Consider the following 21913-nt stretch of genomic DNA (forward strand, 5'->3'; position numbering starts at 1 on the left):
TGCTACTTTCTGCCAAAGTGATATTTTTGTTGTGTGATTGCTTTGATTGAAGCATATTTATGTGCAGGATTTTCTTTGTTTATTCTGTATTATATCGTTGCACCCTTAAAACATTGTCCGCTACATACTGTAGATGGAACTTCTGTTACTTTATTTTATTGAAACTTAACTCAACTTTGCATAACAATATTATCTAAGATATGTCTCCAAAACCATTAACTATATAGTAAATCTTTTTCTCTTAATCTTAATGCCTCAGCCAGAAGCCAGTTTGATAAATGGGAATACGAGTCACTTTTCCTGAGCGGTGTCTCGCAGGATGCATACAAACCCTGCTCTTTTACTACAGTTATTGGACTGTTGGAGGATTATATCCTGGGAGGACAAGGTATTAAGAGTTCTTCAAAGACACAGTGTTGAAGAAACAGGTTAAGCTTCTTGCATTTTCATCTGATGAAGTTCAATTGCATTTAAAACGTGTAGATACCCGTTTTCCCAACGTAAGTACTCAATGGTCAGATTCAGGGAAAGCAGTCTGCTGCTGAGCAACTTTCATTTTAACCTTCACCATAGACTTGTAGGAAAAAAGACAGACACTGAAAACTATGGAAAGGTGACAAGAGATCAGCAAAGACTTAGCAAGTCAGAGACGTAGGGTGAAGATGAGAGTCTTCGAGAGAAGTGGAGTGTGAAACAGGGAGCAAGTGTGAGGGTAAAAAAGGTAAAGGTGTGAGAGAACAGGTAGGAAGCTAAGGAGAATATTAAGTGCAAGAGGTTCCATCTGACATAAGATGTGACAGTCATACATTGTGATTGATTTTATAGACATCCGCAGTGTTTAATTTTTGTGAATTACAGAGATCATGTCATTTTATGTTGTCGAACATGTTTCCAAATGTCAAAGAGCAAAAAATAATCTTTGCTATGTCAATATTCCAGAGCAGTACAGCCTAATGTATAGCTCTGCTCATTAGAGAAAGTACTTAAAATGTTTTCTTCTTCACTTTCTTATATGATGTACTTGTTAACAATGTATTTTTAGCAGCAGCATTGCTTGCAGAAGTAGGGGATTTGAAGACCTGAAACCATAACAATTATTGCTAATTTATGCATTTGAGAAGTCATCCAAGTGTGATCTAGGTACCAAATGCTGAGACGAGGTAACAGAGGAAGCAACTTTTTATTTATCCAAAGACATGGAACCATTTAAAGTGGTACAGGACGTAGGCTTTAAAATGTTCATGTAGACAGGGTTAGCTGCTGATCTGTGAATATTCTTCCAGTCCTGTCACCCTCCTGCATTCACACAAAGTGTCGATATAAAAATTTTGGGCAAATGTCCTCCACCATTGTGAAAAAGAGAGGCCACTTTTCCAAACCTCCATGTTGAAGCACGGAGTAGAGCAGTAGAATCAGGACTGAAGAAATCTGACCTGCAGAAATTACACCTGTCCATCATGCATTTAACCACCCTTCCAATCTGAAAACACTTGTGATTAACCAAACTCTCAGTCATAGAGTAGATTTTCTACAGTCTGCCACAGGCTGTCAGACAACTTGAATTACAATATGTTGAAAGGTAATTATGGAATCTTTGCATGATGGCAGCAAAAAAACTCTCTGGCATTGCCGCTTTAAATGTAAACGTTTTCTGGTTTCTTTCCTCCTCTGTGACACTAAACTGGATATTTTTGGGTTGTTGACCACACAAGATGTTTGGGGATATTTTTGGCTTTTGACAACACCATTTCCTCTACAGGCCTAACTGGTAATCAGTTTGTTGCATTCAGTGTCACATTTGACATCACAGACACAACAGAAACTAAGGAACAGATGGAATTTGTGGCTGATGGCATGTGTCATGACACCACAAAGCTGGTGAAAGACAACAGGTCTGGGTGTTTCCATCACTGCCAATCATAGCTGGAGTCGATAAATACCATCACTGCTGCACAGTCATTTGACCCAGAACTGAACACCAATAAGCTTAGATACTGAAGACAAATGTTAATGTTTATTTTGCCCAGGGTCTAAGGGATTTAAGAGTTTTGTGACATCTGAAACAGCAGTTTTACCCAACAGGTTTAATTTCTGATACCTATATGCTTGAAAATACTCTTCTCATTACTCAACTTTATATATATGTGTGTGTTTGAGCAGGCATCAGGAACACAGGCAGGTGGATGGGCAAGGAACATGCTTGATGGCCTCTCATAGAGCAGTCCACAGTGCATTTGTGCGTGTGGCTTGAGGGTCTGGTCTGTGGGGAGCTGATTGCACAGGCTCTCATTATGTGGCCAGTGGCTGTAATGGAGTGTGACAGCAGCATGCTGTGCTCTGGATCTCTGTCCTTCTAGCCTGCAAAGCCAATTAAACACACTCTGCCCTGCTCTCCCATTGCCTCGCCCTGCTTCGCTCTCCATCACTCGCTCACTCCTTGCTGCTTTTTACCCCCACTCCCACTCTTCTTCTCCACTGCCACCACAACCAGCTCCCCATATTCTGTCCATTCCAAGTCTCTACGGAGTACTATTTGCCACCCAAAGCAGCTTTCTCTTATTAACCCCTCAGTCACCAAGCTCCAGACTTCTAACTCTTACTCTTTTTGCTTCTGGCTCTTATTTCCTGTCCTCTACGTGACAATTCCAAGCTTCACTTGCTTCTCCGCTTCCTTCTGCGACCCTCTACACAGCAACCAAATGCCTGTCTCCCGATGGCTTTGCATTAAAGAAGGGTTTCTATGGGGGGGCAGAGGAAAAAGTGCTGGGCTGCAGGGGGAAAGAGCCTCTGATGACAGCTCCCCTCTGTGCTACCACACACACACTAAAGAGGAAGGAGGCAGAAAAAGAGAGAGAGCAATACTTGGTTCCTCAAAGCCCAGAGCAGTCACAACCACTTAGGAGGAAAAATGCCCTGCAGCACCAAAAACACACATAGTCCATTTATCACTCCCTCATAGTCCCCAAAAATGTGCACCGAACACACACACAGTACACACACTCTCAAACTGTGAGTGTGTTTGCGTGTGCTTCCAGGGCTGGACTCCTGTTTTCTAAGTGTTTAAACTCAAGCCTGAAAGTGCTGTTTGCAGCACACTTGAAAAATCTTTTGACATCTTGCCTCCTTCTGTGAATCTGTCTGACAGCACAACACGCGTAGATGCAATTAGCGGCAGAGCTCCCCCTCTATGGGATTGTGTGTGTGGATATACAGTATGTGTGCTTGTACAATCCTGAAAAACAATGAGAGGGGAGGAGGGGAAAGGGGATTTTGTACCTGTTTTGAACCAGCCATCATCAGTGAAACACTCTCTGGTCTCCTGAGGTTTGTTCCAGTACTCCTTAAAGACAGATGGACCTCGGACCAGGAGTTCACCTTCTTTTCCCTCCAGACCTGGGCGAACCTGTGGCATATTCACATACAAAAATAAAATAAAAAATAGGACAAATAGCCCTGTAGCTCACAGGCAAGTTCTATCAAGAAACAATAGCAAGTTGAATTTGCGAGGGCGTCAGGTTCTGCCGCTATATCAGAGTCCTGTGGTGTTGATGCAGGAGGTCAGTCTCCCAATAGAAGTGGTTGGTACTTTGGAGGATAGCGCAACTAATTAAATGAAAGTCCATATATGACTTCCTATCAGTAGCCAATAGTAACTACAGGGTGTCCCATAAGTCTCCATACATAGGAAAAATAAACATTTCTTGACATAAACCATTTTTATTTATATAATATGCTCTATATGACTGCCATTTTGTCGGGAACACATTTCAATGCGTGTCCTCCACTGCTGAAGAACTATAAAGAAGAAATATAAAGAAACACATGTTAGAACCATATGTATTATGTCTCCTATGTATGGAGACTTATGGGACACCCTGTATATTGATATCTCTAACCATTTTCATTTTATAAGCCGTCAAAATATGGTCCATCATAAGTAAAGGCACATTTTTAATACTTCTAAAATTTGTACAAAATTAAAAAATCTAAATTTCTGAAAACTGTGAACACTGTTTTTAGACATTGTCCCAAGGAATCTATGAACTTTTTTTGAAATGAATACAACGAGTAGTTTCTGAGAGGAAGATTACCTGAGTCTCTCTGCAGTTGCCCTCTACAATGGTGGTGTTTGTATTATTCATAACAATCCGGACTTGGACACCAGGGAGGGGTAAACCTACAGCCCCTGTCAACACATCAACACACACAGAAAAAAAAACATGAGCACAAATTCAGTACAGGTAAGTGACAGGAGGATGGGATGAAAAGTGTTTCAAAAACGTTGTCTTGAATGTATACAACTTTAAATATAAAACATTAGGTTTTTCTGTTATTTCAACAATCAGTATCAAGATTACATAGTTTTCCTTTGCTTGAACACTTAACTGCTGCATAGATGATGCTCAATCCATCCAGAAATTCTAAATACATTCAGACATCCAGTGTAAAAAAAAAAAAAAAATCAATTCATTATCAAAATTATTTTCTGAGCAGCATCTACTTTTGCAATCTACCTTACACTGTCTGTGGAAAAAACTTGACTGTGTAATTCAGTCCTCCAGTCTTAACTACTGCTGAGTGCCTGACAGGGCTTTTTATGGTAGCACAGTGGCACAACTGTTAAATGTGAGCCAACTAATTTTGAAATAAAATGATGATTGAGTGTCAGAACTGCAGTAACTGTTCATAACTGTGAGCCGCAATGTGTATAAAGGAAATTCATAAGATGCCAGACGTAACCTGCAGTTTTCATTATGGTGTATATGTGAGTGTGACCTCCTAAGTTAAGTAATTATAGCTAAGAGTGCACAAGGGAAAGGCTCGATGTCTCAGTGGCTTTTTCTCTATGTGTCTATGTGTGTGCATGTGTGTGGCTTCCTTGAAGCTATTATGCCATTTCACAGATCACTGCTTCCACAATAAAGAGCAGGTCAAGTCCTGATTAAAAAGTGATTTTCTTACTTCATATTGATCTAATCCACTCTGTTCCTGATTGACAATGTCTATCACACACATTCCATCACTTAAAAGTAGTCTGACAGAGAAAACCAAGTGACCACACTCCTGTACTCCTTAGATTGGGGTGAAGAGGTGTGAACTGGGTAATCTTTGCGTCCTTCATCCTGACGAGCAAATAACTGCTAGGTACAAAACAAGAAAAACAGAATCCTCTCCCTCAATGAAAAAGTCTCAAAAATCCATTTACGTAAGGGGGTGTCTCTCACTCTGTGTACCTTCGTCTATTTTTTCCTCTTATGTCAGGAGAGATTCCAGAGACTTGTAGCATTCAGCGCCAGATGCTTCAACAAGACTGTCATTTTGAAGCATGCAAGAAAGTTATAAATGTTACATGTTGGTAAAAGTTTCTTGTTGAGTGGAGAGCTTCAGAGAGGACTCTTCTTAAGATTCTTCAAAGAATGGCATCTTAGAAGAGATTACATTAAAGCTTCAAGTAACATGAAGAACCATCATATTTTTAACAAGACCAAAAAAAACCCATAGTGAATGTTATTTCAAAAGACAAGACAGGGTCTCATTACCGTCAAGTGTTTGTGAATAAATCTTTAATTCTCTGTTTAGGCTATAGTGGTCAAGATGGGTGGAGTTGAAGACTGCTATGGGACATCCTAAGGCAAGAGGGTGTACTTCCGTCATTGATGAAATATGACAAAAAAGACCAAACAGAGGCTCGAAACGTAGGAAGAAAAATAAATGAAAAGATGAAAAGGGCAGCAGAGTGAGATAATAATAAGATGGAAAGAACTAGGATAAACGCATCTCACACATATTTACATCTCAACAAGGGCAATATGACCTAGAAAGCCACACTGCTGTTAATCTGCAATGCTCCAAAACTGTAAGCTACACAACAAAATCAGGGCAGTTACATGCCCTAAATAAAATAGGATATTATAAATAAAATTGCTGCCAATAAGGTGTATTAAGAGCTGAGTTGTCTGCTACTTAGTTGGCGGAGGACAGAAAGGAAAAAAATAAAAGTGTGTGTGTTATGGGCGACTCCCCTCCACTACTCTTCTGAGAGTGTTTCCTGCGGTTGCTATTGATCTGCTTTAACCTACTTAAAGACAAGACAGGAACACATTGACTCAAACAGGCACGAGCTCATGCCTGCCTGCACACACTTACACCTACATACACATAAGGAAGCGCTCACTCCTGAACACACACACACACACACCTTGTACAAATGTCTCTGTGCAGTGGAAACATCAATAGAACCGCGGACCTCTCAAAGCCATTCTTAATAATCGCCTGAGAGGAATCAAACACAGCCTGCTAAGTTTATGCTGAACGTTACCTGACAAACAAACAAGAGCAACAAAACAATATCCCAGCAAAACAGCAGACAGAGCATTACCCAAACCACTTGCAAGCTAATTAGCTTTACCAGGAAGAGGAAGAGTTGGCTGGGGAGCAGGGAAAAAGACAGAGAGGCAGGAGGACAGGGGAAGAAGGAAAAAGGATGTGGAGAAGATGGGAAAGGAGAAGAAAGCAACCACATGTCTGACCTCATTTCCAGACCTTGCCTTTGTTTCTCTGAGTATGTGAAGAAGGTAGAGTTGGGATCAGGGGGTTTTACCTTACATCACACCAGAAAAAACTGCCTGCCATCAAAACACAACTCGGTGATGAACACTGACAACTTTGGAACGTAAAAACAGAGGAAGCTGAGAAGTATAGTGTGGTTACAACTGTTTCTTTGTTTAGAACTACAGGATAATCTGTAGAAATGGAATTAAGATGCATATGAAATATTTGGATTATTGTGCAGGCTTTCCCATGAAATATTTTCACAAAAAAACCTGAAATGTAGTCTTGTTTTGATAAACACTGCAGTGCAATCTCTGCTTCATGTTATTTTTCCTCAATACATGTTCACTCCACATGTGTACTGACCTCACATTTGTATCTGATTACAGTAGAACAAATCATTGATTGCAAATTTGCTGATTGATAATCAGAAACTTGAAATTGCTGAAAAATGGTGTCCTTAATTACACAGTAAAAATGGACAAATACAGTAACGTAATGTTTATTTTTCTGCTCAGGCCTATGATAACCAGTTTCAGAAAATGATTTTAGTCTGGATAACATCATATTCACACAGGTTGCTATTAACAATCAAACATCTGTACTTTACAGTCAGAACAGCATAAAAAAGGACATTCCCTTTTACATATTACAGGTTATTGTCATTTACATTTAGTGGTGTTTGCATGAATCAAAAACACAAATTTGTTGCCCTTGGTTCACATGTGTAGTTTCTGATTATCAGGTTTCTTCCAAAACTTCTAGCTGTTCTGGTTGCATATTCTGACATTAACTGCTTAGGCAATTTCTGGAGTCTAATACTGTTGTTTTGCCATCTTACGAGAATTATCCATTTGTCAAATTATTCTATCAATCAATCAATCATCTCCAGCTACTATCAGACAAAGGTGGGTTACATCCTGAACATGTCACCTTTTCTTCACAAGGCTGACACAGAGATGAACAATTATTCATTGTCACATTAGCATCTACAGGGAGTTTACAGCGACCAATTAACTTGTTCATCTGACTTAATTCACATTGATGTTTTTTCAGTATGATGTGTGTGGATGTATAAGAGTGAGACTTATGTACCTGGGATACGTGAGCCTTTCAGAGGGTTGGACAATGCCATGCCGATCTCCGTCATGCCATAACGTTCCAGCAGTATGTGTCCTGTAATCTCCTCCCAGCGCTGCAGAGTGGGCAGTGGGAGGGCAGCTGAGCCTGAAACCATCAGCCTAAAGAAAGAAGAGGGGACATGAGTGAAGCACTGCAGGGTCTAAAGAGCCCAAAGTAAAATAAACTAAAAACATCTGGGTATAAACATGGTGTGAGGGCAATGATGGTGCATGAATGCTTGTAAAAAAGAGGCAAACCATGGCTTAAATAGTTGCATGATCAAATAGTCTTAGTTACGTGCTTTTTGTCAAACACAGAAATGGGAATTAATAAAAAGTAATTGGTATTCTGTTGTTTTCAGCATCAACACAACGGTTTTATTAATGTAATTACTCTAAATGGTAACAAAATAGGAAAAAAGGCCTGGAAAAGCTCAATGAATTAACTGGTGTTTCCTCCAATTGGAGATGATCATTCTGCAGACATTACAACTAGCACGGTTGTCCTGTTTCTCTGTGGAATGAAGCCATACTTTGGTCCATTTCTTCCTCTAATACTTCTTCCAACAGCATACTTACATGTTCAAGTTTTATGTCATTGTTTTTCAATGAGAAATTTCAGAAAAAAAAAAAAAAAAAAAATCAGGCTGGCACTGATGATCTCTTCAAAGGAACTGGTTATCTCAGAGGTAATATGATTCTGATAGATCGGACATTTAGAACTGGTTCTCAAAGTCATTCTCCATTCCAAATCCCAGTCAAAGAGTAACTGATGACTTCTTTATTGTTCCCTGACACGAAAGCCTATGTGTTATCATCATTTTCCACAGTTTTTTGATGATAGCATGTACTTTATACAGAGTAATATTGTACAGAGTATTGGAGCCACTGAGCAGATACGACACAAAATGGCTCACAGGATGAATGTTTCTAAAAGAATAAAATAAAATACAAAGAAGGTGAGGACAGATGACAAAAAAAAAAAATCTAACATACAATAAAATACACACTGAAAAACATCATTCTCCTGAGTACAATCCAATCCAAAGCGATTTAGTATAGTGTTGCTCCATGTATCTCTGTGTCCTGCACATGTGAGTAAGGTGTCACTGATCCCTCAGCCAGTACCTGATCCTCTCTTTGCAGACTGCATTGACAAAGTCCTTGACATGAGGCCTTGTGAAGTGCTGATCGTAGTAGTGGATCAGTTTAGAGTAGATAGTTGGCACGGCCATGAACACATTAACCAGAGGAGCCTTGGAGCTCAGCAGCATTTCCCATACCTGGGACACAGAAGGAGAGAGAGAGACAAAGAAGGAAGAGAAAAAGGACAGAGGGGGAGAGAGAGAGAAAGAGAGAGAAAAAGATGAGCACAAAATGTCTGTGTAGAGCAGAAAAGCACTTATGAAAAGAACCACAAAAACATAATTATCTAGATTAATTTTTCTAGCGTGTGTAATATAAAAAAAAGAGACATTTCGTTTGTTATTTGAAGTAAATGGCAAAGTGAGGTCCAGACAGCTGGCCTCATATTAAACCTGTCAACACCATGACAAAAAAATAGAAAAGAAAAAAGGCTAGATTTGTAAAGGTCAGGGAGAGGAAAACAGCAGACTGCTGTAGGGCAGAACTGGCACTGTATGGCTACTTTTGACAAATGTGCTTCTTAGCTGCTGTTGGAGGAGCCACTCTTGCCCTTCCCTCTGTCAGGAATACTGCACACACACACACACACACACACACACACACACACACACACACACACACACACACACACACACACACAGGTATTAATGGACATAAACATGGATCGTGAAACACATCCACATATAAAAATACTGTTCAAATAGCACATAAACTCACTTGTTCAAGGACAGCGACGTTTTACACGCCCCGCCCCACCCATTCCACCTCATCCCACACACACACACACACCTACACACACACACACACACACACACACACACACACACACACACACACACCCCCACACACACACACACACACATACAGAGTCTGGCTACATTGCAGTATAGACGATGGGAGGATGGGGCGACAGCATGAATTAAGTGAAGGTGAAAGACAGCTTCTGTGAGTCCCGTCTCCCCCCTCACCACCACCCCCCAGAGACAAACGCTCCTCCCCAGCTGTCTCCCCTCCCCTCTAAGTCTACTTATCCCTCAGTTCTTCTTCTTGTTTCATTCTACCTCCATTTCCCAAGTGCTTCTTTTTCATTCTCTACTTTCATCTCTGACCCCACATCTGCCCTTCATCTTTCTTCCTCCCCTCTCCTTTTCCGTCCTATCTCATATTCACTTACCTTCTCTCTCCATTTCGTAATTTCCTGCTTCGCTGCCTCTGCCTCTGTCTCTCCCTCTCACACAGAAACACACCTAGACGCACACTCGCACACAGAAACGATGCAGTCTAACCCATCATTCCTCTCACATACCACCACATCCTTCTTAATGTGCCGGCAATTTCTAAACTCTTCCATCCACTTCTCCTTTGAGTCACCTCTTCCTACATAATCTATGATCTATACACCTCATTCAACTAAAACTCCTTTTTTCATCTCACGTCCTCCTCCGCGTCTGAACTAACATAAGTGAAATAAATAAACTGACAGACGATATGATTAAAACTTAATTCCAACAGTCCAATCATATCCCACTTCAATTTCTCACAATATAATTACAAGATGTTCCAAAAACAGGGTATGCTCAGGTAGCTGTACACATAAAAAAAAAAAAGAAACTTAGTGCAGAGGGAAGGATTATTAACTGAGCGTGCCCTGGCCAGCCTGGTTGGTGTCTATCAAGTGCAGTGGAGCGCTTCAACCATGGTCAGTCTGGAGAGGAGAGGAAGGCAATTTATGTCTGTCAAAGAGTTGGCCTCCACCTAGGGGACAGGGTGTGGTGAGAACTCTGAACCATGGTCTGCATCCTAAACAACTATTTGACTTGTTCAGCCCCGCACTTAATATTACAAAACAACATACAAGAAAAAAGGACTGAGCACGTAACCCCAGTACATTGCATATTTCCTAAGTTAACTGATAATATTATTATTTTAAACTGTTTTTTGTTTCGGAGAGTTCTTGTACAGTTACTGATGTAGTAACAGAATAAAAAACTGATATATTAGAGAAGTGTGGAATATTTTGTTAAGAGCTGTAGCAGATCATATACATACAATTCTCCAAGGAAGATATTTTAAATAACAGTATACTACCTATACTAAAATTATGGGTTTTTTTTGTATTCTACTCACATTTACTCTGAAATAGTACATTTTATAATGTTTGTGACATTTCTACAGTAATCTCACAGGTGATACCTTTCTTTTGAACCCAAATTTAATTAGAAAATTACTGTTATTTATCAAATATAATCCATTCATTTTGAGAATGTCTTTTTCAGCTGGTAGGCTGAGAAATGGGCTTAGTGTGGAACAGGTTAAATATATGTTTGATCCTTAAAATTGATTAAAATCAAACTTAAACATGGATACCGGTGTCATCAAAATCTCTTGATCTTTAAACTAATCCTTTTATTTCTACAACAATGCATTAATGATTTAAGCAATTTCTTAAAACCAAGATAATCAACATATGCCTTTCTGTAGTTGGACAGTTGATAAGCAATTTAAATATATTACTATGGGCTTTAACAAACTGTAAAACTAAGATTTTTATGTCTAAAATTTGAAGGATCACTCAATTTATAGAAAAAATCCTCCACATCAACCAATAGTTTTTAAGATGCAGCAATAGATACCTTACCTCTCCGTCTTATCCTTTAGTTTCATCGAGTTTAAAATGCACAAATGTCATAAATCCAGTAAGACTTTCTACCTTTTCTGAGTCTACATGAGCTCACTTGAAATAGACTTATCTGCAATTTAGTGGATCACAATTCCTGCACTGAAAATTTCTGTCACTATCTCCAGGCAAAATCAGAGAAGATCAATACCAGCCTCTGCTGCCTAGGCTACCCTTGAGAGATCTTAAGGGATAGAAGAGACAGACTATCGATCAATTCATCAATGTACTGTAACTTCAGGACGGGGAGAAGAAAGGCTTTTTTCTGAGGGTGAGAGAGGGGTTTTTGTGGTTTGGTACACAAGGTCAGGGATAACAGACGAATACTGATAGCTGTAATAGTGAAGCAATACCCCTGTTGACAGATACATATGTCCTTTCCATTTACGTCACTTCCATTATGCTCTTGGCAAACAAAAAGCACACATTAAAAAACCCCTTCAAAAACATGATCTGCATTTCTATATATGAGGACACGCCTACACACACACACTGAAAGACACACTAAGGACCCTTTCTTCCCCTCCCTTCTTAGGGCCAAACAAGCACCATCATCCTTCAATGTCAGCTCATCGATTGATCTGCTGCTTAAGCCCCTGCCGTGAGTCGGCATTGGTCAGATACAAAGCCACACAGGGCAATTCATCACTGAGCCCCAAACACTTAGTTTGACAGTCAGGGAGAGAGAAAGGAGGAGGAGGAGGAGAAGTAAGTGATAGCACGAGAGAGAAAGAGGAAGGAGATGAAGCGAGGAGAATGAAGGAAGAAGAAAGGTAGAAGGGGAAACACTTAGGGAAAGAAGGATTGATGTGGAAAAAGCTGAAGGTCTTTTTCAGCCCTCATCCATACAGTACCTCTAAAACTGAAGATAATCTTCACAGTCGCTGCCACTGAAAGCAACCAAAATAAATAACGGCACAGAATTAGAAGGAAAGAGAGATGGAGAAGAAGTGTAGACCTTCTCAGGCTGGAATTCAGGCAGCATGATGCAGGTGGCGCCCACCCAGAGTGGGCACTGCAGCTTGTTGACAATGCCGTGCACGTGGTGGAGTGGTAAAGTGTGGAGGATGACGTCATCTTTGGACCACGCCCACTCTGAAACCAAACACTGGACCTGAAGGTGAGGGGTCAGGGAGGACAGGGTCAGGGTTAGGACTCTCTCCACTAAGGCTGGTGTTTGGTCATGAGTTAAAGCAACCAAATGGATGTGTGCAGCTTTAAGTTATTTATAAAAGACGATAGAGCATAAAAATGAAGTGAAACACAAAGCAAGACAAAAATGGCATAAAATACTAAACAGGATAAAAATGAAAGAAAAGTTGAGACAGGACAAAAACCACAAAACAGATGAATGTAGACAATGATCGCCCCTAATTGATTTAATGCTGATTATTCTCATTTTCTTTACTTTGATATACTTTAGTGTTTTTCAACAAGATGAAAACAATGCAAAAGATGTTTTGTCTGGTTCTATACTCTTCTTTAAGAACAAAACGTGACATTTCACAAAACCCAAAGTTCTTAAGTGCAGTATTGTAAGAGTAAGAGGTTCCAATCAAACACTAAACCACAGGTGTCAAACACACAGCTCATGGGCCAAAACCAGCCCACCAAAGGTCCAATCTGGCCCCTGGGATGAATTTGTGAAATACAAAAATTATACTGAAGATAGTAACAATCAAAGGAGTCAAAATAATTTTAGTTCAGGGTCCACATACAGACCAATATGATCTCTAGTGGGTCAGACCAGTAAAATACTATCATAACTTTTAAACAATGACAACCCCATTTTTTTTCTGTTTTAATGTAAAAAAAACAGGAAAATTAGGTGAAAATATTTACATTTACAAATGACCCTTTCACAAAAAATTTGAAAAACCTTAAATATTAACAACCTGAAATGTCTTAAGAGAACTCAGTGCAATTTTAACAATGTTTTGCCTGTTACTTAATATTTTGTGTATTTGTAGATCCACAGTGATCTGTAAGAAGTAATGCACATGTGTAAAAGATAAACTGAAGTCTAATATTGTTAATATCAGTTTTATTTTTCTCAAGACATTTTAAGTTGTTTATGCTATTCATATTTTAAGGAAAACTTTGTAGAAATAAACATTTTCATGATGTAACTTTTACTCATACCATACTTTTTTTTCACTGTTATTATTTTACTGGTCCGGCCAACTTAAGATCATACTGGGCTGAATGTGACCCCTGAACTAAAATGAGTTTGACATCCCTGCACTAAATTTAATCAATTTTTAATACTTTCATAATTGTATTTTAGACATATAAAGACGTTTCTAAACCCTAGTATTGTTTATATTATCACATTAAACCTTGATGTAATAATGACACCTTTTACTTTCTAATTCTTTACCAAAGAATTAAAATCTAAATGAGCGGATTTTATATTGACATTGATCAAATTTACTTGAAACTTTTGTATTATGATCCACTGAGACTCCTAGTGATGAAGAAATTGGCATGTGTCTTTTCAGTATTTGATATCTCAATACGATGCACAAACTTCAGACTGCAGATTGCATACAGTAGTCATTATAGCTGCTGTAAAACAATATTTCCCAGCATGATTTCCCACCATGCCATAATATTACATCATATATTTAACCGAATAAAAAACATGTCACCAATTAAAAACAACAAAATTTGCTCAGAAATGTAATGCACATCAGGAATAATGCGTCGATTGCAGTGTTTACAGAATAATAAGGATTTGTAGGGTTTAAGTACATGATTTGTCACTTTAAGAGGCCATGTGTTATGAAGTGATAATAAATAATACAATAGATACATTAAATAAAATAAGTACCATTCCCGTTGTAAGCTTTCCTACTCAGCAAGCATTACAAGATGACATTGTGTGTTGGTTGTAGCATTAATGTTGCTCAACTTGCAAGTTTATGTCAATTTATAGTGATTTTTTAGCATTTGTCCACACTAAAAATACAAGTTTAAGCTTATTACAAAGGTAACTGGGAAACACTGAAGCTGTTACACATGTCCGTGCAGTTAGGAAATTGTGAACACATGCTGATTTAATCAATGACCACATTTGTCCTGTGTTTTTATTGTTTAAATATTGCCATAATGGTCCAAAAACAGACTTCCATTCAATGACAGCCCTCCAGAAACCTGGGGAAATCCTGAGATAACTTATAGTAGTAGTTTAGTTTTAAGTAGCCTGCATTTTAAAAGAGATGAGAAAATTCCTCATTTATCTTTTAGCCCAATCATCTAGCTTTAGTCCATGTGTGCTTTTCATTTTTATCCTATTTATCAGGAGAAAATGGCTGTGTTCGCATGCAGTCAGGTCATTCATTATTCTAAATTAAAGAAAAAAAAACATTCACTGTACAAATGAGCAAAGACACAAAGCAGGCTTGAATATTACAGGATCACACTATTCGTGTACATCTAAAGCTTTAGTGATTTTTCCCCATTTCTTTTCTTTCCTTGTTTGCTTCTTTATTCTCTTTTAATGGACAGTGGCAGTTACCAGAAACTCAGTCAACCTGATGTTGCTCCCTTTGAGGAAAACAAACTGACTCATTTAATCATTCACTCACTCATTCACTTCCCAGGGGCAGCTAGAGACAAATGAAGCTCTGCGTCCATTTAGAGTGATCTCATCTCCCATACAATTGGACATTCTGGTCAATTTCACTTAAAAATATACAGCAGATCTTTAATGGCATACAATTAATGACTATACAGAAAGGTTGGAGGAGGGAGGAACAATGCCAATTAGTGAGTTGCATATGGTTGTGAGGTGTGTAATGAGGTGACATGGTGCATTGCTTTGTTTAGAAAACCTTAATCTCTGGCTTCACTGCATGGCATATCCTAAGGAAATATTCCCTATGTATAAATTGTTGTCATTTCTTTCTGCACAATTTGCAAGGGCTTTTCAAGAATGGTTGTCTTATGGTGTTTTAGCCTCTAAATCTTCTCATTTGTAACAGTAACTTAAACAGGCTTTTCACTGCAGGGGTTTTCACAGGTTGTGGCAGGAGGGGAACAGTTGTTACCCGCTTGATCATCAGTGCAAATGATCACTGAAGTCATGCTGCTAGAAGTAAAAGCTTGAGGTGATTTTTCTAGTTTGGTCAGAAAATTTGGTAATATGATAAAGGCTGATCTTGTTATTGCTTTTTATTTAGAGTCAGATCAGAGTCAGCAATAATGCTGGTATAATTTAACATCTGGAACATTTTAGTTCATTTAATTAAATTGTTAAAAGTAAAAAAAAAAGTAAATAAATAATAACATAAAGTACTTTTAAAAACAGCATTTTATCTGTTTAGCGAACAGTTTTTATTATATTTTGCGAGTATAAAACACTAATATTTTGCTATAACTATTACAATATGTTCATTTATTACAAAACTCGCTGTTACATTATTAAAAAATGTGGGTGTTATTATATAATGAGGTGTAAATTTGTGATATTTTGTTGAATTATCACATAACTATCACATTTCTACAGGAGATGCGAGTAATTTATAAGGGTAATCTGCTCTTTAATCGTACTCGCAGCAGGTTTTAATGTTTTCATCATGGATTTCTCATATCTGTTAACAAACCTTTGTGGTGATGATGAACGCTACAGTAACACACTCTAACTCTAATATATTCAGTGTAATTTTCCTTTTCTGGTGTGAATGTATTGAAATGTAAGATATACCATGGCGTGGATGCTGCTGTGAGTATGGAGAACTCCTTTAGGCCTTCCTGTTGTCCCACTGGTGTAGATGATCATCGCTGGCCTCTCGTCCCAGTCTGTGATTTCTGCCTCCTTCTCTTTGGTCTGTGTTCCATTCAAAGAACTCAGATCAGAAGTAGGTGGAAGAGTGAGGCATGGGAGCCCCAACTTCTGTGCTAGTGGCTCTAGGGTTTCAGCAAAGGGATGACCTGCTACCAGTAGTGAACTCTGTGAGTCAGAGATGATGTACTCCAGTTCAGATGGTGGGTGTTTCCGGTATAGGGGCACCGCTGTTCCACCACTCATCCACGCTGCCCACTGTGCCACTGTGTAGGAGGCATCATTGGCACAAAGGAAGGAGATTCTTTGTCCTTTCACATCCCCCACGTCAGACTTGAGAGCAGCGCTGATTTTGTCTGCAAGCGCTACACTGCTATTGTAGAGTTGCTTGTAGCTGTGGCTGCCACTGCCGTCTATGATAGCAAGCTTGTCTCCAAATGCTGGTGCTCTGGAAAATACTGGCTTCTGCTTTAGCCTGGATGATGGTGCCGTGGTCCATCTGTGAGCCCTCCTCAACACAACAGTTCCAAGTAGCCATTTAATGCTCTCTGAAGGCCAATAAGTTCTCTGATGTGTGGAAATCTGCTTCAGAGAGTGGCAGGCAGCAGCAGAAAACAGTCCTGACAGCATGTTTGAGGCAGAAAACATCTCAAGATGTCCCCATCCTTCTGTCGTCTGTCCATATCAGAGTGAGGACATTTGTTAGTCACAGATAAAAACAACACTTGGCAATGAACACAGATCGACATCCTTTTTCACTTTTATAAACCACAACAGTAAGCCATTTATTAGAATGCATCTAACACACAATATTGGCAGAAAAAGAGTCAAAAATGAGAACCGAAAATATTAGTTTGATAAAAAAAAAAAAAAAAAAAAAATTCAAATGTCATGTCAGGTCAATGTCCTGCCTGTGGCCATTAAACTCTATAACTCTTCCCTCTGAGTGTCAGAATTTCCTTTTCCAATTTCCATTCAGGATTATATTTTTTCATGACCAACAGGAATATTGTAACTTCCTTGTAAATCTCTGTAAATCTCGTGTACATTTCTGTACATATCTGGTACATAACTACATAGCATTGTTTATTGTTTTGCCTACATATCATCTATTTTTATTTTTCCTTGCTCTTGAGTTGCTTTCTTTCTTTATTTTAACAATGTTGGAGCAACTGTAACACACAAATTTCCCCCCGGGCACTAATAAAGTATTTCCGATTCTGATGTCTGTTGAAAACTACATGCTTTTCCGTAAAAGTTGAAATAAAATGTAAAAAAAAAAAAAAAGAAAAAAAAGAAAAACTAAACAAAAGACAAAAATAGTGGGTTTTGTCAGAAAACGTAGGTATGAGTGTGAGGGGTGTGTTTCATTCTTTTCTCTGAGTTCACAGTTAACAGACTTACACTTAAGACTTCGGACCTGAGGCTGCATAACACCATAAATGATTAACACTAAATATGAAGGTAAGTAACTATTGTTGACGCCTGAGTTCAGCAAGTATTCAGCTAGTTTACTCAAGCAGTTATGCAATTTACTATACTTTACTTAAGCATTTCCATTTTATGCCACAATACGTTATACTTCACTAGTTTTCAGATTGAAATGTGCTTTTTATTGCACATTTTACTGACATTGAACTATTTACTAATAGCCTACTCTGCATGATGAATATTTTTGATATTTTCATGTACATTTTTCTCATAATATTTCTGTTTTTACAACTAACATTTTGACACAGTGACATCTTGACTTTAGCGCTATTTAAATTAGTTTTAATCTACTTGCAAAAACCATGTAAGTATGTCCTCCACCACTGAACAAACTATACAACAACCACATCAGAAAACTATTATTTTCTACATATTCTAGATATACATGCTAACATGGTTCTAACAGCCATTAAACTGCTAACGTGTTGTAAAGTAAATCAAGTGAATCTATTTTTTTGAGTATTTACTAGCTTTGACAGTAACTCGTTAACAAAATTATCGGTTTTATCTGTGATGAATGTTAACATATAGTGTCTATTAAACGCTTCAATTACCAACTTGACCGTTATCACAACATTTGACATTATACGGGTTTAACACCAGTGACAGGTTACAGACGACTCCGATAAAGATAATTCGGTCAAAACAAAAGCATCGAAGATCACGTCTTTCGTGTGAATTTTATAGATGTTTATTTTAGGGACAGTGTGTCCTGTAAACATCTGTAAACACAATGTTCACCTTACCGAAACAGAAGCCGGTACGTGCCTCTAGAAGTGAAGGACGGTGCAACAGCATTTATGTTCCGGAACGAAACAAGATAGTCAATGGTACCTACCACACAGCAACACACTGCCAGAGTAAAGTAAAATAAAATAAAATAAAATAAAATAAAATTAAATTAAATTAAATTAAATTAAATTAAATTAAATTAAATTAAATTAAATAAAATTAAATAAAATAAAATTAAATTAAATTAAATTAAATTAAATTAAAGAACAAGAGGAAGAAAATTAACATAATAAAGTATAGAAAGGCATGTATAAATGTTTATGTTTATGTTTATGCATTTGGCAGATGCTTTTTTCCAAAGCGATTTACAGGGGAAAACCAATTAAATCACTCAATCAATCAAATTTTATTTATATAGCACCAGATCGCAACAAAAAAGTTATCTCATGACACTTTATATTTAGAGTTGGTCAAAAACCAGACTCTAAGCCAATTTACAAAAACCCAACAGAATCCTCCAGGAGTAAACACTTGTGACTGGTGACAGTGGGGAGGAAAAACTTCCCTTTAACAGGCAGAAACCTCAAACAGACCCAGACTCCTGGAGGATGGCTGTCTGCCTTGACCAGTTGGGGTTAAAGAGAGAGGGTAAAGAAAGAGAGAAAGAGAGAGCGATAGAGATAGAGACTGGGAGAGAAGGGGAGAAGGGGGGAGTAGGATGCAAAAAAAAAAAATTGTGTTTTATTTATCAATTACTTAACTTTAAATTGTAGACCCCACATAGCTGCTGTATTTATTCACACATTTAGCTAAATAAAAAAAACATATTGATTATTACTGTATTTCACAGTTTTTATGCTGTTTCACTGGGTTAATTTTGATACCAGTTTTTTGATATACTAATATATTATTGGTATACTTTATGTTACTATCTGATTTAAATGTGTACACTCTACATTATTGACAACACTGTCGTGTCAAACACCCTGATGTATTCCATTACTTTTTTTTCACTTGTGCTTTTAACATTTGGCTGTTGTGGGCTAGAGTCATACTTTGTAAATCTACAGATCTAATAAAGAGGCTGGTTACTGGAGACAGGGACAGAGGGAAGGGAGAATGCAGCATATATGCAACTACCCCACACAGAGCTGCATTTGGCTTCAGATCACATGCCAGTTCTACTACTCAGTGTGCCAACTAGCTTGGCTGGCATCATCATTACAGTGCAAGTGGGCACATTCAACCGCCAGCTGGCAGTCGCGGGCCTTAGATGAGAGAATGGTAGAGACATGGCACACGTTCAAAAAGTTTTCACTTCCCTCCCCAAACCCCCTACACTGCAAACGTGGATGGCATGTTCCTAACAAAATTGGAGCCTTTGTTTCAGAGAACTCCCCTCCACTCTCAGGAATAGTATCGTCAAAGACCACTCGTTCCCATTTGTGGGGAAATCATCATTCAAGGGGATACTATGCTACCCCAGCAGATATGTAATTTCCAGGGTGTTCGCGTATTTGTAGCACATTTCACAGTCTTTAGCCTTTTTTTTTCTTTGGTACAGATGGCAGTGGCGGATTTTCTCAGGATGCAACATAAAAATGACCGAATGTCGTCTCCGAAGACGCGAAATTGGACACAGACGATCCATGTTTTTGGATTCGTTTCCTGGAAGTTGGCCATATTTTTGACATGTTGTATGGGAACTGGAATCTCAGTCATTCAGAGACCTATTGGAGACGATGAAGGCGAAGGACATGATCTGTATGCTTGCTTACCAAGGCGGACAACAGTGGTATTATAAGGAATTGTAGATCCATTAATGGCAACAACATGATTAGACAGAGTATCTTGCAGAAGCTGGTATTTGGCTGCTATGGCCTGCTGCCAAGGCACCATTGAGCAAAGACCACCTGAAAGGATCTCAGCCTGGATAGACAGGATGGCCACAAGCAGACGCCACTCCTATCTTGGCAGAGGACTGCATCTGAGGAAAAGAGAAAGAGGGAAAGAGGGAGACCCCCAACAGATCTGTGAGAGAGGCTGAAATGGTAACACAAACCGTGGGGAGTACCCAAGCATGTGTCAGGTTGGCATCAATGTGCGAATGTCTTGGCAAACACTCTGTTCTCTCCCCACCCTAGCTCACACACAAACACACTGTTGCCCTGCTTGGAACACATGGTACATCAGCAGCGGCATCTGGCCGCGCTGACTCCCGGCAGCTGCGCTTCGTCTTCGCCAGTTGGAAGTCTTGGCACTGCCACTTCATCAACTACCTGTGGCTCCTCCTGGGTAAAAAGGCACGCGATGAATTATTCCAAGGCTGCAGCTGCAAACTTGACTTTCATCCAAGAGATTCACTGTAAACATATGACAGCCTTGCAGAGCACATGCCACCCACATACTAACGCATCATTTGCAACATGGTTTTTATCCTGGGACCACAGGACTTGTGTGTCTTTGCATGATTCTTATGGTTCATTTGAGGTAAAAAAAAAAAAAAAAGGAAGCAACCCAGTAATGCTCTGTATTTCACTTATGTAAAAAAAGTATTTCAAAGAGACCTGAAATAATCAAGACATGGACAACAGGAAGGCCATTCATTACAGCCTCTGATGTACAGAAATCATCAATTACATCCAGAGAGCAAAAGACCAACATAAGTGACTGTGTTGTAAAACCCTGATAAACAAAAGGTTTGGAGCTCAATAGCCCTCCTCAGGCTCATTCCTTTGACCTGACATTGCTTTGTGTTGGGAATGGTGTTGAAAGATCAAGTGAAAAAGGATTACACTGAAAGGCATTCCCTCTTATTTTTACCATGAACAAATGGATATGTGACCTTTCAACTCTACAATTATTGCTTTACATTCTGTTTCTGATGGAGGTTTTGACAACCAAGGACATTTCCCTGAAGCTCTGAGAATTCATTTAATCTGTGACATATGGATTGTTACACAAGTATAGCTTTTTCTGAAAATTACCATCACATTTTCCAGTAGCATCTCTTTATGGGGTGAACCTAAAGATGACACATGTGACATCTTGCACAGGAAAAATCGGACATTGTAGTAGCATTTTTTTTTTTTTTTTTTTTTTTTTTTTTTTTTTTTACTTTTTGCATTGATAGTACAAATTTTGCCCTTTTTTGGCTCTTTCTCTAATTCATTTTCATTAGTGAGGTGCATGGCAACTCCTCTCAATCTGTTGACAAATATGTTTGGGTTCTGTCAATTGATTTTTCTTGTGGAGAGAAACCCTCATATGGAACATTTGCTGGCCAAAAACCAAAAGCTTTCAATTTATCTCATACTTCCCAGTTTGATTGTAAAATGCAGCAGCACATTTGCTGTAATTCCATTTACAGCATTAAATGACAATATGAGGAGTGACTTCTTAAGCGAC

At 38.7% G+C, this 21913-nt stretch overlaps 1 protein-coding gene across 4 annotated transcripts in view; it reads right to left on the minus strand.

Annotated features, from left to right (window-relative positions):
- acsf3 (acyl-CoA synthetase family member 3) overlaps positions 1 to 18560 on the minus strand; it is a 35085-nt gene extending 16525 nt beyond the window's left edge. For 3 of the 4 annotated variants that reach the window (XR_003938277.1, XR_003938278.1, XM_030163492.1), the window contains exons 1-7: positions 18520 to 18560; positions 16205 to 16957; positions 12455 to 12610; positions 8802 to 8956; positions 7648 to 7793; positions 4092 to 4186; positions 3277 to 3403 (exon numbers count right to left, since the gene is read on the minus strand). Coding sequence is in view for 2 of the 4 variants with exons in the window: in XM_030163492.1 (XP_030019352.1) it covers positions 3277 to 3403; positions 4092 to 4186; positions 7648 to 7793; positions 8802 to 8956; positions 12455 to 12610; positions 16205 to 16930 (1405 nt within the window). In the remaining 2 variants the exon portion in view is untranslated. Of the gene's footprint in view, positions 1 to 3276; positions 3404 to 4091; positions 4187 to 7647; positions 7794 to 8801; positions 8957 to 12454; positions 12611 to 16204; positions 16961 to 17498; positions 17503 to 18519 lie in introns of all 4 variants that reach the window. The other variant, XM_030163501.1, reaches the window with a different exon arrangement.
- Positions 18561 to 21913: the final 3353 nt, after the last annotated feature.

The sequence above is a fragment of the Sphaeramia orbicularis genome, chromosome 3, assembly GCF_902148855.1.
Source record: "Sphaeramia orbicularis chromosome 3, fSphaOr1.1, whole genome shotgun sequence".
Classification (NCBI taxonomy): domain Eukaryota; kingdom Metazoa; phylum Chordata; class Actinopteri; order Kurtiformes; family Apogonidae; genus Sphaeramia; species Sphaeramia orbicularis.